We start from the raw sequence: 20,992 nt of genomic DNA on the forward strand, positions 1-20,992 counted from the left end.
CCTCAAGGGGGATTGTGTTGTTGCTTTTGAATGTCCTATTCCATTTCATGTGTAGAGTTAGAAATAAAGAACTACCTTTTCTTATAAAAGCAAGTATCCGTAATAGGTCAAGCCCCGGAACATCAGGAGTAAAAGGCCTGAACGACCACGGTTGAGCCTAGTAGTCCTCTGAAAAGAGCTGGGGAAAAATACATTTACACTCCCACTATTTTTTAACAGTCTCTCTCACGTTCCTGGTCTAAGACGTTGGCATGTATGCCTTCCCCTTTCTAAATCCCTTCCCACCTATTGGGAGGTGTTGGTAACTGAGCAATGGTCACCAACATACTGCTCTGATAAACTGTTAGAAGGGAGTGCCCCTTCCACACCCCCACCTAATTGTCATTTGTAATGACTCGAGCAAGTCGGAAGGCTTTTCTGGCTCGCAAAATGTCATTAGTGCAGAGAAAAAAAAGCCCTTTCTTCGCTACAGCCTCAGTGATTTTTTAAATCCATAGGGTTTGTGAGCCCACATAGGCTATGTGTATCTGGCGTTCATGTCTAAACGGTACTGGCTCATCGTTTCGAAATTTGCAAAGATCCCTCTAATTTTGATCTTCAAAAGCTGACACCTATGCAAAACCCAGCATGAAAACATACTGAAAGTCAGTTTCACAAACCTGCATTTACCGTGCACAGGGCGTCATGAAACTGCGGCTTTATTTTTCAAGTAAACATAACAACAAAAGCTCGAGTGAAACCACCTCAGACACGAACACGATCATAAAATACTAAACAACACAACTTCCTCATGACTGCTGGTCCGTGGATTGTTTTGCTAGTGACAGCCGATCACGACTGCTATGTCATGCTGCGAAGTCCCGGCTGTCGCTGATCAAGATAATGTAGTACGGTAAGGTAAAAACATTCGACGTCATTTCCCTGCGACTATTTCCCAGTCACTAGGCAGACCTTTTGCAGATTTGTCAGCCGCTCGGGCGCATGCGCATTGAGGCTTCTAGTCGTCAAATTTTGACGTGGATGGCAGACTGTGCTTTCCTATAGTCGGAAGTAGTCGCTACAGGTGCAAGGGGCATTACTGTGTCTTGGAACCATGGCCGTTTCGGAAAGTCAGCTTAAAAAGATGTTAACTAAGGTAAGCTGGAGCGATCGGACAATAAGTTGTTAGAGAGACCCTGCTTGGCACTCGGTGACTGCCTGGCATCTCTCACATTGATAGAACCCGGACTTCTGGCACCTGTTTACTGTTTCGCTAAACAGCCCCTGGTAACTGGGAGGTGGTGTGAAGAAGGGGTGGGGTTGGCATCTGTCTTTTGACAGGCTGGTACTTTCTCTTTGAGGGTCACCAACTGTGGTGGGCATATGTAGTGGAAGAGCATGGTGTGCTCCTTCGTTTTACAACCGCGAGCTAACGCCTAAAGACATTAATTTGTGAAGGAGAAATCCCAGCACGAAAACACGTTCCTGCTGACACCTGCCTCCTGATGGCACCAGGCACCTCATCTAGTGTATTAACGCGTCCCTTTATGAAAATGTATTACACATTAGGACTCGTTTTAGGCCAATTAATCTTTCGACCCAGTTGAAAGACCCCTTAGGACGAGATAGCTAATCAATATGTCAATTAATATGTCAATAATGTCATCAATATTTATTACCACAGTGCATTTTACTTTAGTCGAAGACATTAATCGATTCAAGACACCACCATGACCTTGCAGTCCTGAATAACCACACCAGTTTAGTAGAATTTTATGAGGTTTATTCCCTATTGATTACAACTCTAAGAGCAGGTGTGTTAATCTCAAAACCAAGAAACAAAATATCATAGTCACAATATGGCAACTCTGATAAGATTTCATTAAGGCAAGAATCACAAACATCAGAACATAACACGGCATGAACATAGATCAACTTTAGCAGAGTGTCATTAACGCGTCTGTTCAACAAAGCATAGATTCAGTCATTTGTCTATTTGCGTCAGTTTAGTGAACCCCTGTCCTAACCACTGATTAGCATTGGCATGTTGGGCTTCATGCAAAACAATTTAGAGCACCAATTTGGAAAACATCTAGCTATGGTCTCTGTCAAAAGTAAGCAGTACCTATAAAGGAAAATCTAACAGACAAATCACAATTGCACTGTCATAGTTACCCTCCAAGGTTTAGGTCAGCACTCGGGTACAGTCTTTGTCTTCAGAACATCAGTCGATTCGCCATCAGTTAAGACTTAGTTCTGGGGAAAAAGGGCACTTCCCTCATAAGGAGGCAAAGTGTAAATGGGCAATCTAAGGAAGAGGATGGTTCTAAGTAAAATCAGCAAAGTCACCAGACAGAGTGACGAAGTTTCTGGATAAAATCAATAGCATTCCCTAACCCACCTAAATGGCTCCCCGAGTCATGTTTTTTTTTTTTTTTTTTAATCCCTTTTTCGTAGTACATTCCCCTAAAATTTCATTGGTTTACGGTTATACCCCACTATCTATACCCTATTAGAAAACAGATTATGTCATTAATCTTTCACCCCATATTATTTTACAGACATTTTATTGGTCCATGTAATTGACGTCTTCGGAGGTAGCACGTCCGGTATGATTTCATCCTTCCGTAATTCTTTGCACATCTTTTGGTCAGTAGCTCCATTGTCTTCACCGGTTTAAACGACCTTGTACATTACCCTAATCTACACAGTTGCATTTCAGCTAGCACTCTCCTACAAGAAATATGAATTTCATGAGAACGGATCCACCATGGTTACATTCAGGTTCTAGTCTGAAGAAAACAAGAGGTCATGTCCTCTTGCGAGTCAGCACACTGCATGTTAGAATACACATTTAATATGAGAGCCAGGCAGCAAAGCTCCGGCTCATGCTAACTTAAGGCCTACAAGATTCATTTAGCATTACTGTAATAACATAGTCATTAGTAATTAGTACAAAACCACACTTTAATATCATTTTATCAACATTAGTCATTTCTATTAGTTCCCGTATATATTGACAGCCACTCCCTGTGGTCACATTTCAAGTGCACGTTTAAATAAAATACATTAATACAATTTCTAAGCGGCATTATCACACATTAGTTCATAAACATTTCATGTTAATATAGATTATATAAGCTACGCTCTCTCAAGTGTATACCTGTCCTGTGTTGGTCAGCTGACTGATGGAGTGCGCTGGCCAGCGGGACTTATCTAAAATCTATTCAGGATGTTTTGGGATTCCCTTGGCTCCAGCCGTAAAAACAGTGGGCACTGCTCTGATATATGCCTCTGAGCACCATCCAGGGGAAGCCCATACCTGCTTAGACAGCCCTTTAACCTCCATAAGGAACCACAGTGCCTTGCCTAGAGAGCACCTGCGTAGTCCAAAGTGCACTATGCCTTTCACAGGCAACTTTGCTACACAACAGTGTCACCTACTTCAAAATGTCCTGTTTGTGGAGCTATTACATTTGGCTGTAGGCACCTTCTTTTAGTGGACTATGATATGGTAAAATGCCCCGTAATAGATTTCCCACGCGTTATTACCCCAACTACAGATTGTAAACAGTGCTTGTATTTATTACACCAGCACTTAACAATTGTTCTATCACTGGTTTAGCCAGTGGTAAAAGGAAAAAAAAACGGGAAGACTGTAGTAGAACAGTGTCAGCTAATGTTGTAGCCACTTATTTTTCCTCTTTTTCACAGACCACCCTAAATCCAGCTTGGTAATTTAAACTACTACTACTGTGCGTAACAAGCGGGTCTAGCATCTAGTAATTCATGAATGAAAAGCAAGGACAAAGAATCATGCCATCTTCCTAGAGAGAGCTGGCTACTAGTACTTGATCTAAGTAGCTCTGACATCTGTTCAGGTAAAGGCTGATCCGAAAGCGTAGCATGGGGAGCTTAATTTCCTCCTGGCTGGAAAGCACTGGATGCAAGAATTTACATCCTTAAAAGGCCGATCTCTTACAGCAACGGCCCTAAGACATTTTAATGCCATGTACCCTCGTGTGAAATAATTTAAATCTGGCCCTATCCCTGAAAATGGCAGAATTGGATTTACATATTTAATCTATAAAATGTAAACTAGTAAGTTAAAACATTTTATGGGGATTGCGGTCACACTCTAAAAAATCTAGACAATGCTGTTTTGCAATATTTATTTTCAGTTTTTCACATTAGATCTAGCCAGGGTAAATCGTAGCAAGCAAGATAAATGTTTTCAGGAAGATCGTGAGCTTGAGGAACATAATAAATGATCCCTTAGAACATTTCTTCTATTTTACTTTTTTCTTACAACAAATTGCATATGTGAAATTGAAAAAAACGTATATATTGCAAACCAAGGAACCAAACGCTGTAACCGACTTCAGAGGGCGTGAAAAATATTTTGATGAAAAATTGTAGGCATTCTTGCCGTTTATCATGTCGCATTGTCATTCATTTTAGTATAACACGAAGGGAGAGTATCGGGAGTGACCCAACCCCACACTAACTCCCGTTTAAGCTAAAGACTGTAAACACACAAGGTGTGTGGGCTGGTATAGGAGAGAACAGGTCTCTTGTGGCCTGTTCAAAGTGCGCTGATTGAGCGCGTAATGAAAGAGGATGTATGGGTGTGATGGGTAGCTGGACCTTAGAGGGAGTTCCCTTTACAGACTAGGTGATCTCTCACACATTATAGTGTCATGCTTCATCATATGACCACCCAGCCCCACCCAGGTAAGATGATACTACCTGGGCGGACTTAACCTCTTTGTTAAAAGAACTGCAGAGGGAGTGCTGAGATTTAATCTTGCTGGATAATACAAGGGATCCAGATAAGGGCAGTGAAAAATAAAATGACCTTACAAATCACCTGTTTTGTTAAGAAGTTTTAATGTAGGTGTTCGTAGGTAAGAGTAAAAGCGGGGATGGGGACTCCTTTGAATATGATGACTCAAGGGGTCTAAAAAATGGGGACCAACATGTTTCTGCCCACACTAAGAGCCAACAAGATCAGGGTCATGGATCCCTAAGGGTGGGGAGCAAAATTGTATGTTCGTTGGGAAAGATAAGTGCTCTAAGAAAATAGGCCTACCTGGAGAATTTGAGTGGGTTTAGCCTAAAAAAGAAAACAAGCAAACGGTTGTGAGGTATCTGTGCCTTTTCACTACAAGCCACAGCACACTGAAGGTGTCAGAAACATGCAGTGGAAAAAACACATACCCATGCAAGAGATATAAAACTTGGGACAAGGAAAGCCTATTAGAATGGACCATGTGAAAAAAGGCGGATAGCCTCTGGTCTGGGATCTAACAGAGGGGGTTGCCCCTTGTAATCACACTCTGTGGGGGAGACATGGGTTAAAATTAAGAATAAAAATTAAAATAGACTCTAGGCTAAGGAGGACGGGCTGCCACTTGCTGGCAGGCTAGTAGTTAGGATCTCCTAACTACTGGTTGATAATGCAGAGAAGGCTGCTGAGTGATTACTATATTAGTCTGATACAGGAGAATCACTGCATAACACATTTGGTAATCAAGTCTCCTGGTAGAGAAAAACACACATCATAGACACACAAACATGGATACTTATCTCAATATATGAGAAGAAGCCATGAAGAATCAAAGGGGGCCCACTGGGGAAGTTATTTGACTTACTACTCCAAAGGCAGCAACATGTTCGTACACCTAAATCATCCGTGTCCCAGCCGCTCGTTTGCCTGGGTCCGAATGCGACGGGGTTTTAAAAGGACGGGCTAATCTGTGTAAATTTAGCTCATGTGTACCTCGGCTGAAACGTAGATTCTGTGCAGCTTCCGGCCGCCGGGGGCAGGAGCACCCGGCTACCGGGCCTGCTGGGAGGAAGTAAGTATTTTGGAGACGCCGTGCGTCTGCCCGGGCCCCCGAGTGCTGGGAACGGAGGCTCGCGTGTCGGGTGGTTGCTATGGCAATCGGAAGCCTGAGCGAGGGCTCCAAGTAACAGTTGCTCCGATCGGAGCGAGAGGAAACACCTCTAATTACCTCTGTGGATACACTCCGCTAATAAGAGGATAAATATGAGAACGTCATCGGCTAATCAGGTTTTCAACCATGGCGGAAGGGATAGCTTATGATGAGGAGGAGGTCCTGGCCATCCTCTCAGTACCATTCCTGTTAGGAGACTCCACAATAACGAAAACAATAGCCCAAATGGGTGATTGGGACACCCTAATAGAATTAACGAGGACACAGGTGAAAACCATCCTCCACGGTACCGTCCTGACAAAATATCTGTGAAACAACTTGGCACCGAATGGGCTTATCGTGACCACCGAGCCCCACATCTGCTTAAAGGACCGGGAGTTCAGAAAAGATTGGTCTATGATAGCCTGGAATTGTACACGAGATTGGCTAATTTTGATTATCAAGACAGCAACCAGACTATCCGAAGCCTTAGTAATACAGATAAAGACAGCGGAAAACAACCTGAATACAGAACTACCAGCAGCATACTTAAAAAAAAAAGTTAGAAGAATCAGATAAGACTATCAATGAATTTAAAGATTACTTGACTCAACGCAAAATCTCAAAATTCCCAAAAGATTTGCAAAAATTCTCAATTGAAAGAATATATCCATACACTAAGGAAGATTATGTTCGCAAATCTTCCAACCCTTCCGATACATCCTCAGGAGGATATACAAGCTCTGATTCAGGCACTGACCCCCGCACAAACATCACACCACAGACGTGGCCGACAGGGCACCCCAAGGAACAGATGGAACCACCCACACGTGTTCCCCACTACGGGCCTCCTACCTACTTTCAACCCCCAATTTACCCTCAACCACCTGCACCGTGGACCTACCCCAATGCTCCTTTTTTAGAAAGAGGCCAGGGAAGAGGGAGAGGAAAGAAGGGAGTAAGCTGGAAACCAAGGGAGGAACAAACAGAAAGTGAAACTCCCAGCACGAGCAAGATTTGACAAAAAAGTCAACCATAGTAATTAACCTAAGCCAAAGGACATTAATGACTAATGAACTAAACGTCCTGGAGAAGGGCCTTGGTTTTGTCCCCACACCGAAACTAGACAACTTTAAATTGAGAATTGAGGTAGCTGAGTTCTTCCGCAAAATCAGACTTAAGACCTTCTTCTTAGAGCACCCTATTGCTAACACAGGACCAGATAAGAATACTGGGCTACTACCCAAATCAAAATTTACCCCTCCAAGTAACCAGATGCCACCGGAGGTACTGGCGTTTGAGAAATCAGTGAGTCGGAAAATCGACAACTTACGAGAGAACCCTACAGATGTATTCCAGAACATAAGCACCCAGGAATTAACAGCTCTATGGGAGCTTACCGCAGACACCTCGATAATGGTAAAACCAGCAGACAAAGGAGGGGCCACGGTGATAATGCCGACTGTAATGTACAATGAAGAGTGCTTACGTCTATATGAGAACACACATTATAAAAACTCTCCAGAGACCCCACACATGAGATCAAAGAAGAAATAGCCTTCCTAATATCGAAAAGGTCTAGGTAATGGATGGCTCACTAAGCACGAGGCAGCCTTCCTCAAACAAGAGAACCCTAAAATACTGTACTTTTACATATTACCGAAAATACACAAAAACAAACACCCTGCTCCAGGGAGGTCAATAGCATCTGGGATCCAATCCATTCTAGAACCTCTCTTGCAAGTCTGTCAAATACTAACATATCTACATGACAAAAGGGATGTACTCAATCTGCTAAACGGCCTAGAATTCAACAAAGAAAAGGAGTACTCGATAACCTTGGACGTCGAGTCCTTGTACAAGAATATACCCCAGGAAGCCACCCTTGAGGTTATCTGCAACATTTTCAATAACCGTGCCTGGAACTCTATAACACCCCCCAGAGTTTATTTTAGATCTTGCACACACAGCACTCACAAGAAACCTTTTTTGAATTCAATAAGAATTACTATCTCCAAGTACACAGAACTTTGATGGGCAGCACCTTTGCCCCGAGTCAGGCCTGTCTCTATGTAGACACTTTGAGAGAGAATTTGTCCTAAATGAAGAGAACCCATACTATGACCATATTAGGATATGGAAACGTTACATCGATAACATTCTCCTGATATGGACAGGTACAAGAGAAGATGCAACAACCTTTGTGAACTGGTTAAATGCTTTAAATCTTTTTTTGAGATTCACATCAACGAAAGGTGACACAGAACTCTCCTTTCTCGAGCTCCTTATATCTGAAAAGGACGGCTTCCTAAAGATGGAAGTCTTCTATAAGCCAACTGACTGGAACAACCTGCTACAATTCCACAGCTTTCATCACCGCTCTCTCAGAGAACCTACCAGTAGGTCAATTCCTCCGCCTACGACGTAACAGCACAGAACTGACAGACTACACCAAACACGCTAAGAAACTTACTAATAAATTTGAGCCAAAGGCTACCCTGCCCATCTCACCAGAAGAGCTGAAAAAAGGAGCTTGTTTCAGCCACAGGGATCTGTTGCTGCAACCATGGGTACGAGCTGATAAAAAGGACAGCTTAATTTGTGTAACCAACTTCAATCCCTTATCAAACACATTTAAAAAGATAATATAGGAAGATTGGAAGATCTTAACATCAGGGGGCCTTCTCTTTGAACCCCCACTCAACGCCTTCAAAAAAGCAAAAAGCATCCGTGACATGTTAGTCCATACTCGATCACGAGACAAGCCTCCTGCTAACAAACAAATGACATTACGGCACCTACTGGCACCAACAGGTCACTTCCCCTGTGGCAACTGTAGTGTGTGCCAATTCACAAAAAAGACTACCAAATTGGAACTCGGTTTGCAGACACCCTGGGAATTGAGGACCCTCACAAACTGCAACAGTAAAAATGTCATTTATATGATAAAATGCCCTTGCCAACTCATGTATATCGGCATGACCACCAGGAGAGTGGGTACACGCATCTGCAAGCATCAGAGTACCATTAGATACAGACGGGATGCAACCCGTCTTACAGAACATTACATTACGAACAACCATGATCCCGATGACATGGAGTGGTATGTCATAGACAAACTCTGCGATCCGACCACAAATATGAAACAAAAACTGCTATTTTATGAACAGAGATGGGTATGGAGGCTGCACACAGACACTATGGGACTCAATGATAATATCCAATGGTCGTCTCTGTAAACCCTTAGCAACATTCCCCTGTCTCTTTCTTCCCCCTTCCCCTTCTTCCCCCTTCTTTTTCCCCACTCTCTCCTTTCCTATTCTCTCCCCCTTCTTTCTTTAAACTGCAGGAAAACTCTATCCCCCCATTCTTTCAAACTTCTTCTCTCTTGTCGTCTCTCCTTTCTGTCTTCTTTTCTCCTTTTTTCCCTTCCATTTTTTCCCTTTTTTTAAATCCCGCCCCCCCCCCTTCTTTTTGTCCCCTTCAACCCCTCTCTCTCAAATCCCCCAGTGGGCCCCCTTTGATTCTCCATGGCTTCTTCTCATCTATTGAGATAAGTATCCATGTTTGTGTGTCTATGATGTGTGTTTTTCTCCACCAGGAGCCTTGATTACCAAATGTGTTATGCAGTGCTTCTCCTGTATTAGAATAATATAGTGATCACTCAGCAGCCTTCTCTGCATTATCAACCACCTCCTAACTACTAGCCTGCCAGCAAGTGGCATCCCGTCCTCCTTAACCTAATGTCTATTTTAATTTTTATTCTTAATTTTAACCCATGTCTCCCCCACAGAGTCTGACTCCCAAGGGGCAACCCCCCTCTGTTAGATCCCAGACCAGAGGCTATCCGCCTTTTTTCACAGGATAAGACCGTACTAATAGGCTCCTTGCCCCAAGTTTTATATCTCTTGCATGTGTATGTGTTTTTTGACGGATGTTTCTGACATCTTCAGTGTGCTGTGGCTTGGAGTGAAGTGGCACAGAGATCTCACACCGTTTACTTGTTGAATTTTTTAGGCAATACCCCCTCAAATTCTCCAGATAGGCTAATTTTTCTTATAGCACTTACCTTTCCGAACAAACATACAATTTTACTCCCCACCCTTAGGGATCCATGACCCTGGTGAATGCCCAAGACCTTTTTGGCTCTTAGTGTGGGCAGAAACATGTTGGTCCCCATTTTTTAGACCCCTTGAGTCATCATATTCAAAGGAGTCCCCATCCCCAGCTTTTACTCTTACGTACAAACACCTACATTAAAACTTTTTAACAAAACAGGTGATTTGTAAGGTAATTTTATTTTTCACTACCCTTATCTGGATCCCTTGTATTATCCAGCAAGGTTAAGTCTCAGTACTCCTGCTGCAGTTCTTGTAACAAAGAAGTTGAGTCCGCCCAGGTAGTATCATCTTACCTGGGTGGGGCTAGGCGGTCATATGATGAAGCATGACACTATAACGTGTGTGAGACCACCTAGTCCGTAAAGGGAACTCCCTGTAAGGTCCAGCCACCCATCACACCCATACATCTTCTTTCATTATGCGCTCAATCAGCGCACTTTGAACAGGCCACAAGAGACCTGTTCTCTTCTATACCACCCCACACACCTTGTGTGTTTACAGCATTGTCATTCATACCCACCTCACAATTAGCCTCAAGTCATGTTGGACACTTCTGCCCATCTTGACTTTTCAGCATATTATTACAGTGCAAAACTGCAAGTTCCGAAATATAATGTTGTCTAACATATCATGGTATGGTGAAGATGTTTCACAGGCAATTTGGCTGCTTGGTATTTCTAAGTATTTTTAGCAATTCGAACTTTGCTGTTATATTCATTCAACTCTTTTAAAAGTGCAGTCAAACGCATGATTGCGACATGTTTTTAGTTGACCTGTTGCTCTAAAAGTGTCCACTGTGTAATTCTTTGTCAGGAATGAGAGGGTGATAAGTTGGGGGTAATTTTGAGCTTCTTATTGCCGCCTAATCCAAGCCAGATACAACTTACAGAAGAGTGACTGATTGTCCATTACAGAGAGGCTCACTCCCACTCTTTTCTTTTTTTTTCCCCCTACAATCATACTGCTGCTTTTCAGCTAGGTTTTTGTCTGTGGTTCACCAGGAGCATACTAAAGCTGCTCTTGGTCAGAACCCGGTGCCATCACTGAGATAAGTTCATGCCCTTCCCTTCTCAAGTAAGGAGGCAGATACCAAGACAACTACCTTGTGACTATTTTGAAAATGTCTTGACCCTTGACCCTGACTCTGTGATGGAAGGTGCCTAGACTTATGGCATTGAGCATAGAACGTCAGGATCCCCACCACTGGCCATAAATATATTGTGATAATTTCGACCATCCTGCATCTTTTGATGCTGAAGCAGTCATGCACTGTGCTGGGCATGCATTTAGTAAGCAGAGTGTGTTCAGCATACTCCATCGAGCTCCAATGTTTTCCCAAATTACTGCGATGCACTGCTGGAGATGGTTAAGTCGATATATATTGAGCATTTCAGTGCATGGGTAACTATTTTACAACCTCTTTGCTCTCTTTATATAATGTGTATTAAAATGTTCCTCCTAATTTAGATGTTTTTAGGAATTATTTTTGAAAGTTGGAGTTGTATGAAAGGGATGTCAGAAAGTTGGTGAACAACCAATAATGGTTAACATTCTGTATACATACCTGTACCTGTGCATGTAGTTTTTTGTGTGTGTTCACATTAACACCAATCGCTCAGCAAAAGTCTATAACCACTATTGAGCATGGCAGTGTTGAATTTAATAGTCACAGTTTACTGTTGGAGACATACATGGTCCTCTTTTAATTTTGAGTGCTGAAGACAATAGGTTAATAGTGCATGGCCACCTCTCTGTGTTTTATTGGAGCTAATACAAAAGAAGACTTAGTTTTAAAGGTCACATTGTGAAGTGAAATTGCAGTAGATATTCTGTTTACTTAAGAACACATGTCCATGGTGATGGGGCACACGAGGATTTCTGGTGGAAAATGGGTTTATGTAGTTTACAGTGAACCTCCCAATATTGTTATTTAAGGGACATTTGCACATACACTTCATACAATTTACCTTCTCTCTATGAGGGGATTGTGCACTCTCGTGACCTTTGTTATGGATGTTCTGCATTCAACATAAATTCACACTGGCGATGCCCACTTGGTGTTTGCTTAGTTGGTTTTCTTTAAACGTGAGCGATAACTTTTTTTTTTTTTTTTACAAAAGCCAAAACAAGTGACACTTCTTAACACTAGGCACCTGGGAGGTCTGGCTTGGGGGTTACAACCAGTTTTATTTCCCTATTATTCCATGCACTTAGCAAACATATTTTTTCTGAATTCCTCCACCAATGGGTCCCACATGTCTACAAATAAAAACAGTACCTCACTAGTGTGGGTGGGTGTATCATAACTGACAGGATCAAGTCCAATATGTGACCGTATGAATTCAATATAGTATCATTGTGGTCTTTATTATTTTGGCTTATTCCTTCCCTGAGCGATATGCTTACCCATACACTAGTACCTCTTTTATCAGAAGTTGTGTGGGAACATCGTATGGAAGGACTTTTGCCACTTGCCTGAACATCTGGAGTCATATGAATTAGTAATTTTTGTATTCACATTTGATGTTCACAGGGGATTATTGGTAAGAAAATGTGTTTGATTCATGCAGGTCGCATTATGTTGGATTCCTCTGTAGTTCTAGCTTTCAGAAATGTCTGAGGTTGATTTGGTTCCCTTAGTTACTGCTGTCTGTGCGACCACATAGTACAGATATCTCCAATGATTTCTCCCCATCAAAAACATTCCCTAGTGTCTAGATTGTGGATCGTTACTCAGACCTATGGAAATCTGCCCATTCTTGATAACGCCACACTCAGAATACCTACAAGAACACAGATTTGGGATAGGTCCTGGCAGGAATATGGTCCTTTGACTGAAGAATGAAGGAAACTACTATGTTTTGGAGAGGGAATGTTGAACATCTGATAAATGTCTTGTTCAACACATTGTCCCACCCACCGAATTAGGGTGCGAGTGGTCTGACTCCAGCAATAGAACCATAGGATGTGTTGATTATTTAAAATAAAAGATCGTGGTATGTTTCCATGCAGTCCAGAGATGATACCTGAGCCCAAAAGACAGGGACTGTTGGTCTTACCCCCCTAACTTTTTGCTGCCTTCTCCTATTTTTTTATTTCATTTTTTTTTTTTTTTTACTTTCTTTTGTTGGCTTTCAAACTCTGGGCACTTTACCACAGCTAACCAGTGCTGAAGTCCATATGCTCTTTGTTTAATATATTGGTGAATGGTTTATCCATGATTGGCATATTTGATTTAATAGTAACTCCCTACTATAGTGTTACTGTTACTGTGTGTGTCAAGGGTCTATACATCAGTTGCTGCCTGTGGGCCTGCAACACTGATTGTGCCACTCAGATGAGTAATACTGTCCCTGTAAACATGTCTCAGACATGCAACTGCAGTGTCTGTGTGGGTAGTTTTAAACTGCCATTGCGACCTGGCAAGTGCACCCACATACTAGGTCCAAACCTTCCATTTTAGTACATGTAAGTCACCTCTAAGGTAGGCCCAAGGCAGACCCATGGGAAGGGTGCAGTGTATTTAAAAAGTAGGACCTGTATGGGTGTGTTTTACGTGTCCTGATAGTGAAATACTGCCAAATTCGGTTTTCACTATTGAATAACACGCACATTGCCTTGAAATACTTTTTAAGTGTAATTTACCATTGGGAGCATAAAGATATGTGGAGTTTAGGGTCTCTGAGCTCACAATTTAAAAATACATATTTCGGTGAAGTTGGTTTTTGATATGTGAGTTTGAAAATGCCATTTTTAGAAAGTAGGCATTTTCTTGCTTAACCATTCTGTGCCTCTGCCTGTCTGCTGAATACATGTTTGGATCAGGATGACAGTTAGGCTGTCTGTGCATTCACTCGAGACAGTCACACATAGGCAGCTGAGGTGCACTCTGCATTTCCGGATGGGTCTTCCTGAGCTAGAGTGGTGGCACGAGCAGAGACACTTGCACATGAATAGGGTTGAGTAAGTCCTCACACAAAGCAGTCTTCAACCCCCTGGAGTGTGTCTGGGGCCAGGGCAGGAAAAGACAGGGTTTTGTGCACTACAAAGACTTCTCTTTCTAGTTTGCTTACGTCAAAGACAGAAATGGGTATAAGTACTGGACATCTGACACCACGTAGTTCGAACACTTCTGCACTATACTATGATACCTGGTTTTTATAGTGTGCATGGCTATCCAGTAGTGTGTCCTAGCACTAACTCCATCAAGACCGGACAGAGGTGGCACAGGCAATAGATTTAAAACAGATGTTTTTTTAGCAGCTTCCTAAATCTTATTTTAGACTGCTGAAATGTTAGTTCAGTAGGAAAGTTGTTGCATCATTTGGGTAAAAGATATGCAATCGATCTGCCACCAAATCTTGTTTCATTTGGTGGGATTGACAGAAGTCCTCATGATTGAGAACATAGGGCCTGATTCTAACTTTGGAGGACGGTGTTAAACCGTCCCAAAAGTGGCGGATATACCACCTACCGTATTACGAGTTCCATAGGATATAATGGACTCGTAATACGGTAGGTGGTATATCCGCCACTTTTGGGACGGTTTAACACCGTCCTCCAAAGTTAGAATCAGGCCCATAGTGTACGATTGGGGACATGGGGGAGATAGGTTTTCTATTATTGGGGTGCCTTTGCTGTGGATAATCTTGTTGGCTATACATAAGGCTTTAAACGTAATACTTTTATGAATCAGCAACCAATGCAAGACCGCCTGTGTCGGGCCTGCTGATTGAAATTTGGTGATTTCGAATAGGGCCCTTGTGGCTGCATTCTGCACTACCTGTAGCCTCTTGATAACAAAATTTGGACTGCCAATATACAATAAATTGCCATAATCTAATTTTGAGCAAATTAGAGTTTGAACAACCACTCCTCTAGCGGGTGGCAGGAGCCATTGGAGACATCTCCTGAGTGCTCAGGGGTTGCTGAAACATAGGCACGATACTTTACAAGCCTAGGATTGTATATTAATTCTCTCACCAGTCCAGAAACCCAGGCTTTTCAGGTTCTTAGTAGGTATAGGATGGTCTCCTAACTGTTCTGGCCAGGTAACTTCCATCCATCTTGATAGGTCACTCCCTACAATCAAGACCTCTGTCTTGCCGTAATTCAGTTGATGGAGCTAGCTGCCATCCAATCCGTAACTCTCATTATACACTGACCAAGCTGCGTCTTGGTGGGTTTTGGAGTGGGATTCAGTGCCATAATAATTTGGGTATTGTCAGGATTGAGCACAAGTTCTAAACCAAATGAGTGAACAATCTCTGCTAAGCGCCAGGCATAGATATTAAAGAGCTTGGGACTAAGGGAAGGTCCCTCTGGCACCCCGCAGATAAGAGGAAAAACCACAGAGGAAAAAACTTCCTTGCATACCTGGAAGCATCTATCCTCCAAGGAGGCTTTCAACCATTTTTTTGCGCGCTCCCCAATTCCTACTTTACTCATCCTTTGTTTGAAAGTAGGGTGAGAGACGGTGTCAAATGTCGCACTAAGGTTCAGCATGATCAGTGAGGCTGTACCACCCTTGTCCAGGATCTGCCTTAATTTTTCCATTGCACCAATAAGGTGGTTTCGGTGCTAGCCCCTTGTCTAAAACCTGTTTGCGTGGAGTCGAGGATGATATGGGTTTCTAGGAAATGAGACAGGTGCCTATTAACATGTTTTTCTAAAATTGTATTTGCCACTGGGAGAAGAGAGATAGGTCTATAGTTTTCCAGCGATATTGGAATAGCTGTTGGATTTTTTAGGAGAGGTTTAAGTACTGCCTGTTTCCACGCCTTAGGGATTGTCCCCCCCCCTCTCCAGTGAGAGATTCAAGACCTCCAATAACGCGCGCAACAGAGTGCTTCTTCCTTTAAACAGCACATCTGGGGGAACAGGATCTAGGGCTGATCTCGACTTAATAGGTTTTAGAATTGCCTCCATAGAGTCAAGATAAAGTCCTGGGGAGGAATTTATGGAGCAATCATTTTCTCTTTGTATTCACTTGCTCTGTCTAACGTTAACGATGGAGCTGGGAGTTTTTTAATAATATATTGAGCATTTTGTTTTGAAAGAAGTCAGCAAGCTTTTACATCGCTCAGTAGACCAAGAATAATCTGAAGTGATCTGAGGTATTTTCATCAATGAGTTCACTATTTTGAATAGTTCGTTTGGGGAGTTTGATACAGTATATATTTTTTCCTTGAAATAGATCATCCTAGCTTCTTTTATTGCATATTTATATTATTTTAACATTGACATTACATGACTCATCATGTTTCCTTCTCCATTCCCGTTCTCTTTTCTTGGCAACCTTTTTCGTTTTCGACAATTCCAGAGAATACTAGAGGGCCCTACCTCTATTCTGAGTAACTTTTAAAGCTCTATACAGGACCAGGTCATCTAAGCACTTATTCATCCAGTTTACTAAGGTGTTATATCTCTCTTTAGTATCACTTGCTGCTATAGGTGCTGAATCCTTGAGAGCCTTTTCCCACTCCTTGCTATCTAATTTAAACCAAGGTCTCCTCTGCCTGTGTTTTGAGGACTCCTTTAGACTTTTCTCTGTCTTTTTTAATCTTAATGGGGACAATATAGTGGTCTGACCATTGAGTGGGAAGAGCAACATCTGTGCAATGATTTGGAAGATTAGAAAACACTGGGTCTAAACGTTGACCCTGGTTATAAGTCGCCGTTTACACATTGCTTTAACTGTAGGGCCTCCAGGTTCTGGCCGGGTCTAGTGGCCCCCTCACATTCAGCAACATCAAAATGAATATTCAAATCCTCTAGAAGAGTGAAATTGGCTTTAGCTTGGCAGCATTCTACTAGAATATCAGGGAGTGCCACAGCAATATTGGGTTACTACCCCTGGGGCGCTGTATACCAAATAGACCGAAGAACGTATACGTTGGTGAGAATTCAATGGAAAATTGTAGGCTTTCATACTCTATTATATTGATAGGAGTGAATGTTCCTTTCCTTCCTTACTTAATGATTACCACCACCCCACCCCTTTTATTTTCCCGGTTGTGATTAGCTATGATGTATCCTGGGGGAAGGGACATTACTATGTCTGGTGGGAGGCGATCTAGTGTTTTGAACTTGGGTGGAATCCAGCCCGGTTATTTAGATCACACCACAGCGCAGATGTCTCGCCATGCACCAAAGGCAAGCCTGTCTGCACCCATTTGCGTCCAGCCGGGGCCAGAAATGCTGTCCAAAGTGAAAGCTAGGTTGGTGTATTTAGCAGAATATATACATCGACTGAAAAAACCTTTTAGTAAATCATGTCAGAAGAATATATCTCTGAATAAACTGCTAACCGAATGTAAAGCTTGTAACATCTAACTTGGTCTTCCTTCTACCTTAAGACATAACCCTAAACAATTCAAAATGTCAGCACATGATCACGTAATTCGAATGTATCTCTTAAATTGTATATCTGTCTCAAAACATAATCTAGAAATATGGATGTTTTTGAAAGACTATAGTTCTGATGTCATGTTTCTGACCAAGGCCTGGGACTGATGACATTCTGCCAGGAAGAAGAGTTGGATGCTGTAGGAGGGACTGCCACTCTGCCTGTTTCTTTGATGTGCTGGCCTGGTGCTTGCTGCTTCTGTCCTGGGAGTGAAAGGACTGGACTTCACCTTCTGCATCCTGTTTTCCAAGGTTCTCCAAAGGCTTGAACTGAGCTTGCCTCCTGGTACGAAGTCTCGGGGACATCAGACTTCATCTGCCAGTGCCTGGGCTCTTCTGCTGAGAGCCCTGGTGCCAACTCCAATCCCGGGGCTCGATGGAGAAAGTCCACTGACGTCGTGGCTAAAAAATCTAGGCAACACCTGTCTCGCGGCTGGAGAATCAACACAGTGCTTGTCTTGTGGCTGCAGAATTGCCGCGACTCCATCAACAAAGCACGTATGGATTTTCCACACATCTCCCTTGGGCATCAATTTCTCATCGACTCTTCACGTTAGTAAGGAATTGAGGCTGCATGTCCGGAAATCAATGCATTGCCTTTCCTGCGAGGGGGGGGAAAAAACAACACATCACCTCACCTGCCAGTAAGGAACTGGCGCATCGCCTCACCTGCGATGAAAGACTCAAAGCATCACCTCCCCTGCGCAGTAGGGAACTGACGTATCACTTTGCTTTTTCGGCGTCTCACCTCCCCTGCAGCCCACCTTATCTTTGTCTTTGACGTATCCCAGGTACTTTGTGCTAAACAGATACAACCATTGATTCCTAAGGGCTACGACTCATTTAAACCTTTGAAAAGTGATCTCTTTTTTTCAAACTGGTGTGGAGTCCTTTTGTAGTGTGTGTGTGTGTGTGTGTGTATACAGAAATACTTTACACATTGCCTCCTAGCTAAGCCTGACTGCTCCTGCCAAGCTACTGAGGGGATGAGCAGGGGTTTTCTTAGCTCTGTGGTTCCCTTACCCTGACTAGAGTGAGGGTGCTAACTACTGCCAACTAGAGACCCCATTTCTACCTAGGACCCTAAACTGGCGTTTCGCTTGCAGCTCCTTTCCAAATCTTTAAAATGCACTACACAGTGTTTGCCTGCTATGTGCACTATGAGCTAATAGAAAACCCATACATATTTGGTACCCCACGCTCAAGAGGTCCAGAGGAACAACATTTCAGTTGAAACCGTGGCAGAGATATATTTCTGTGCAAGGGAGACTGGGGGTAATAGCACTGTTTTGAAAAAATGTGAAAAAAAATCTCATGAACATCAATAACTGGCCAACCATTCAGTTAAAGGGAGGCTTTATTTGCAACAGTAGATTCCTTAGGCCTTACAGAATTAGAAAGTATATACATTTTTACACTTTTTGTTTAGCTCTGACTCGCTGAACAGAGTACCATAAACAGTGATTATGCCACAATTTTGTTATTAAATGTGCAGACCTACATTCCTTAGGAAAACCCACATGTTTTTGGCATTCGTGTCCTGGGATTTATAGTTGTCCAATTGAGGAATGAAACAAAATATTGTGGACGGCTCTTAAAAATAAATAAAATATCTCGACATTTTAATGCCTCCAATAAGGCTGAAATGAAATGTTGATGCAGAGTTTAAACCAATACATAGGCTGGATGTGCCAGGGAAACATAGCTTGTATGGGTGCAAACAGACCAAAAAAGTACATGTGCTTAAACAACTTCTGTTATGTTAAGTGTAGTTGTAAAATTGTGCATCTCACCCAGAGAGGATCCAGGTGCTACCTTGTCTAGGTCCTATGTGAAGAGTAATTTTTTTCAGTTTCTTTCTGAACACTCGGAATGAGCTGGTGGCCCTAATGTGAAGGAGTATGTTGTAAGCTTTAGAAGCCAAGCATGAGAAAGGTGCAGTTGCCGCCACTGGCTTTTTGGATATGGGAGAAAGTGGCAAGCAGGAATTTTGCAGAGGGGAGGCATCTGTTATGATAATGGAAGCCTATGTGTTTTTTTCAGGTAGGTGGGACCAAAATTGTGTAGTGTTTTGTATGTATGTGTGTGTCATTTGAACAGTGCACGTGTGTGTGTGTGGTTGGGGGGGGGGGTGGGTTTAGCCAGTGGAGGTCTCTGATGTGTGAGGAGATGTAGATTCATGGAGTGAGGCTGAGTGTGACTCTGGCTGCTGTATTCCTAATGATGTGGAGCTGGTTTGTGAGTTGGGAGAGTTTCCCAAGTAGAATGTGTTTCTGTAGACTAGCTTGCTAGAGGTGGGCTTGGGTGATTGTCTCACAGATGTCAAAAGGAAGCCATCTGAAGATGTTCCTGATGAGCATGAGGGTTTGAAAGCAAGACGAGGTGAAAGATATGACTTTGCTGATCATTAAAAGTTTATCGACCCCCAATTCCCAGGTTCCCGGCTTGGAAGGAAGTGAATGAAGTGAAACCAAGTTCAGATGGCCACCACACCGAAGACCATAGCGTTGAGTCTTTCTTTAATAGTTCTACTTCAATGTTGTCTCGGTTGAGTGTGCGTCAGTAGAATTTCATCCAGACAGCGACTTATGGCATGTACTCCATGAACTTTGCTTGGGTGTTGGTAGTGTCCTTGGAGAGGATGAGTTGTGTGTCTTAGCATATGAGATGATCATTCCAAAGGTTTGCACAACGTTTCTGAATGGGGACATTTAGATATTCAACAGCGTGGGGCTGACTAATCATCCCCGAGAGACTCCTCAGATCATCTAGATGAGTTTGGAGGTACAAGGGGTTCTTGGTAAGGGTGGTTATTCGTTGGTGGTTGACGTGTAGGTTAAAGCAGATCAGCAAATAGTTCAGGTGAGTGTGTTGAGTTTGTTGACAGAGATGTTGTTGAAGTTGGGAAAGATGGGGTTAAGTAGACAGCTGGCAGCATGGGTGGGGTCTTTTAATTGGTCATGAAAGTCCAAGCATGTCCAGGCTGTCCTTGAGGTTGGTGGTGTTCAGGTCAGTGAGGACCTCTAGGTGGAAATTGAGGTTGCTGAGCAGGATGATGGCGCTGGAGTGGAGTATCGGGTGTAAGGGTGGCAGGGGGTTTTGATGTCTGCAATGGAGTTTCAAAGTTTGGCTCCTGGACCAGGTGGTTGCTAGAGCAGGACTTCTCCAAGGATAGTGCTGTTACAGATGCTGAGTTTGATCACCAGGTATTTCAGTTTGTTTCTGGCTTCGGTGATGGTGCAAAATGTGTTTGTTGTAAGAATTGTTGTCCCTCCTCCTGGTTTGTCAATTCTGTTCAGTCTAGCGTTCTTGATTCCCAGGGAGATAGTTTTTGTGTTTTCAGGGGCTGATGTAGGTTTGAGCAAAGTGTCTGTGAGGAGGAGTAGATTTGCAGGGAGGTCGTGTAGAGGTCATTTAGAATGTCCCAGAAGAGTGTTTGGTGAGGGAATGGGAGTTAAACAGGGCGCAGGTCAGTGAGGTCGGCTAGAGGCGTGTCCTTATTGATTGGTGTGGGAGTGTGATTTTTGTGAGAGGTGGAGAGTGCTG

The 20,992-nt window shown here is 42.9% G+C and overlaps 1 protein-coding gene across 2 annotated transcripts in view; it reads left to right on the plus strand.

Moving 5' to 3' along the window:
* The first annotated feature begins 989 nt into the window (after nucleotides 1-989).
* TSG101 (tumor susceptibility 101) overlaps nucleotides 990-20,992 on the plus strand; it is a 175,036-nt gene continuing 155,033 nt past the window's right edge. For both annotated transcript variants that reach the window (XM_069223750.1, XM_069223749.1), the window contains exon 1: nucleotides 990-1,135. In XM_069223750.1, the coding sequence (XP_069079851.1) occupies nucleotides 1,094-1,135 (42 nt within the window). In that variant the 5' untranslated portion in view covers nucleotides 990-1,093. The remainder of the gene's footprint in view (nucleotides 1,136-20,992) is intronic.

The sequence above is a fragment of the Pleurodeles waltl genome, chromosome 3_1 (assembly GCF_031143425.1).
Source record: "Pleurodeles waltl isolate 20211129_DDA chromosome 3_1, aPleWal1.hap1.20221129, whole genome shotgun sequence".
NCBI classification, from domain to species: Eukaryota; Metazoa; Chordata; class Amphibia; order Caudata; family Salamandridae; genus Pleurodeles; species Pleurodeles waltl.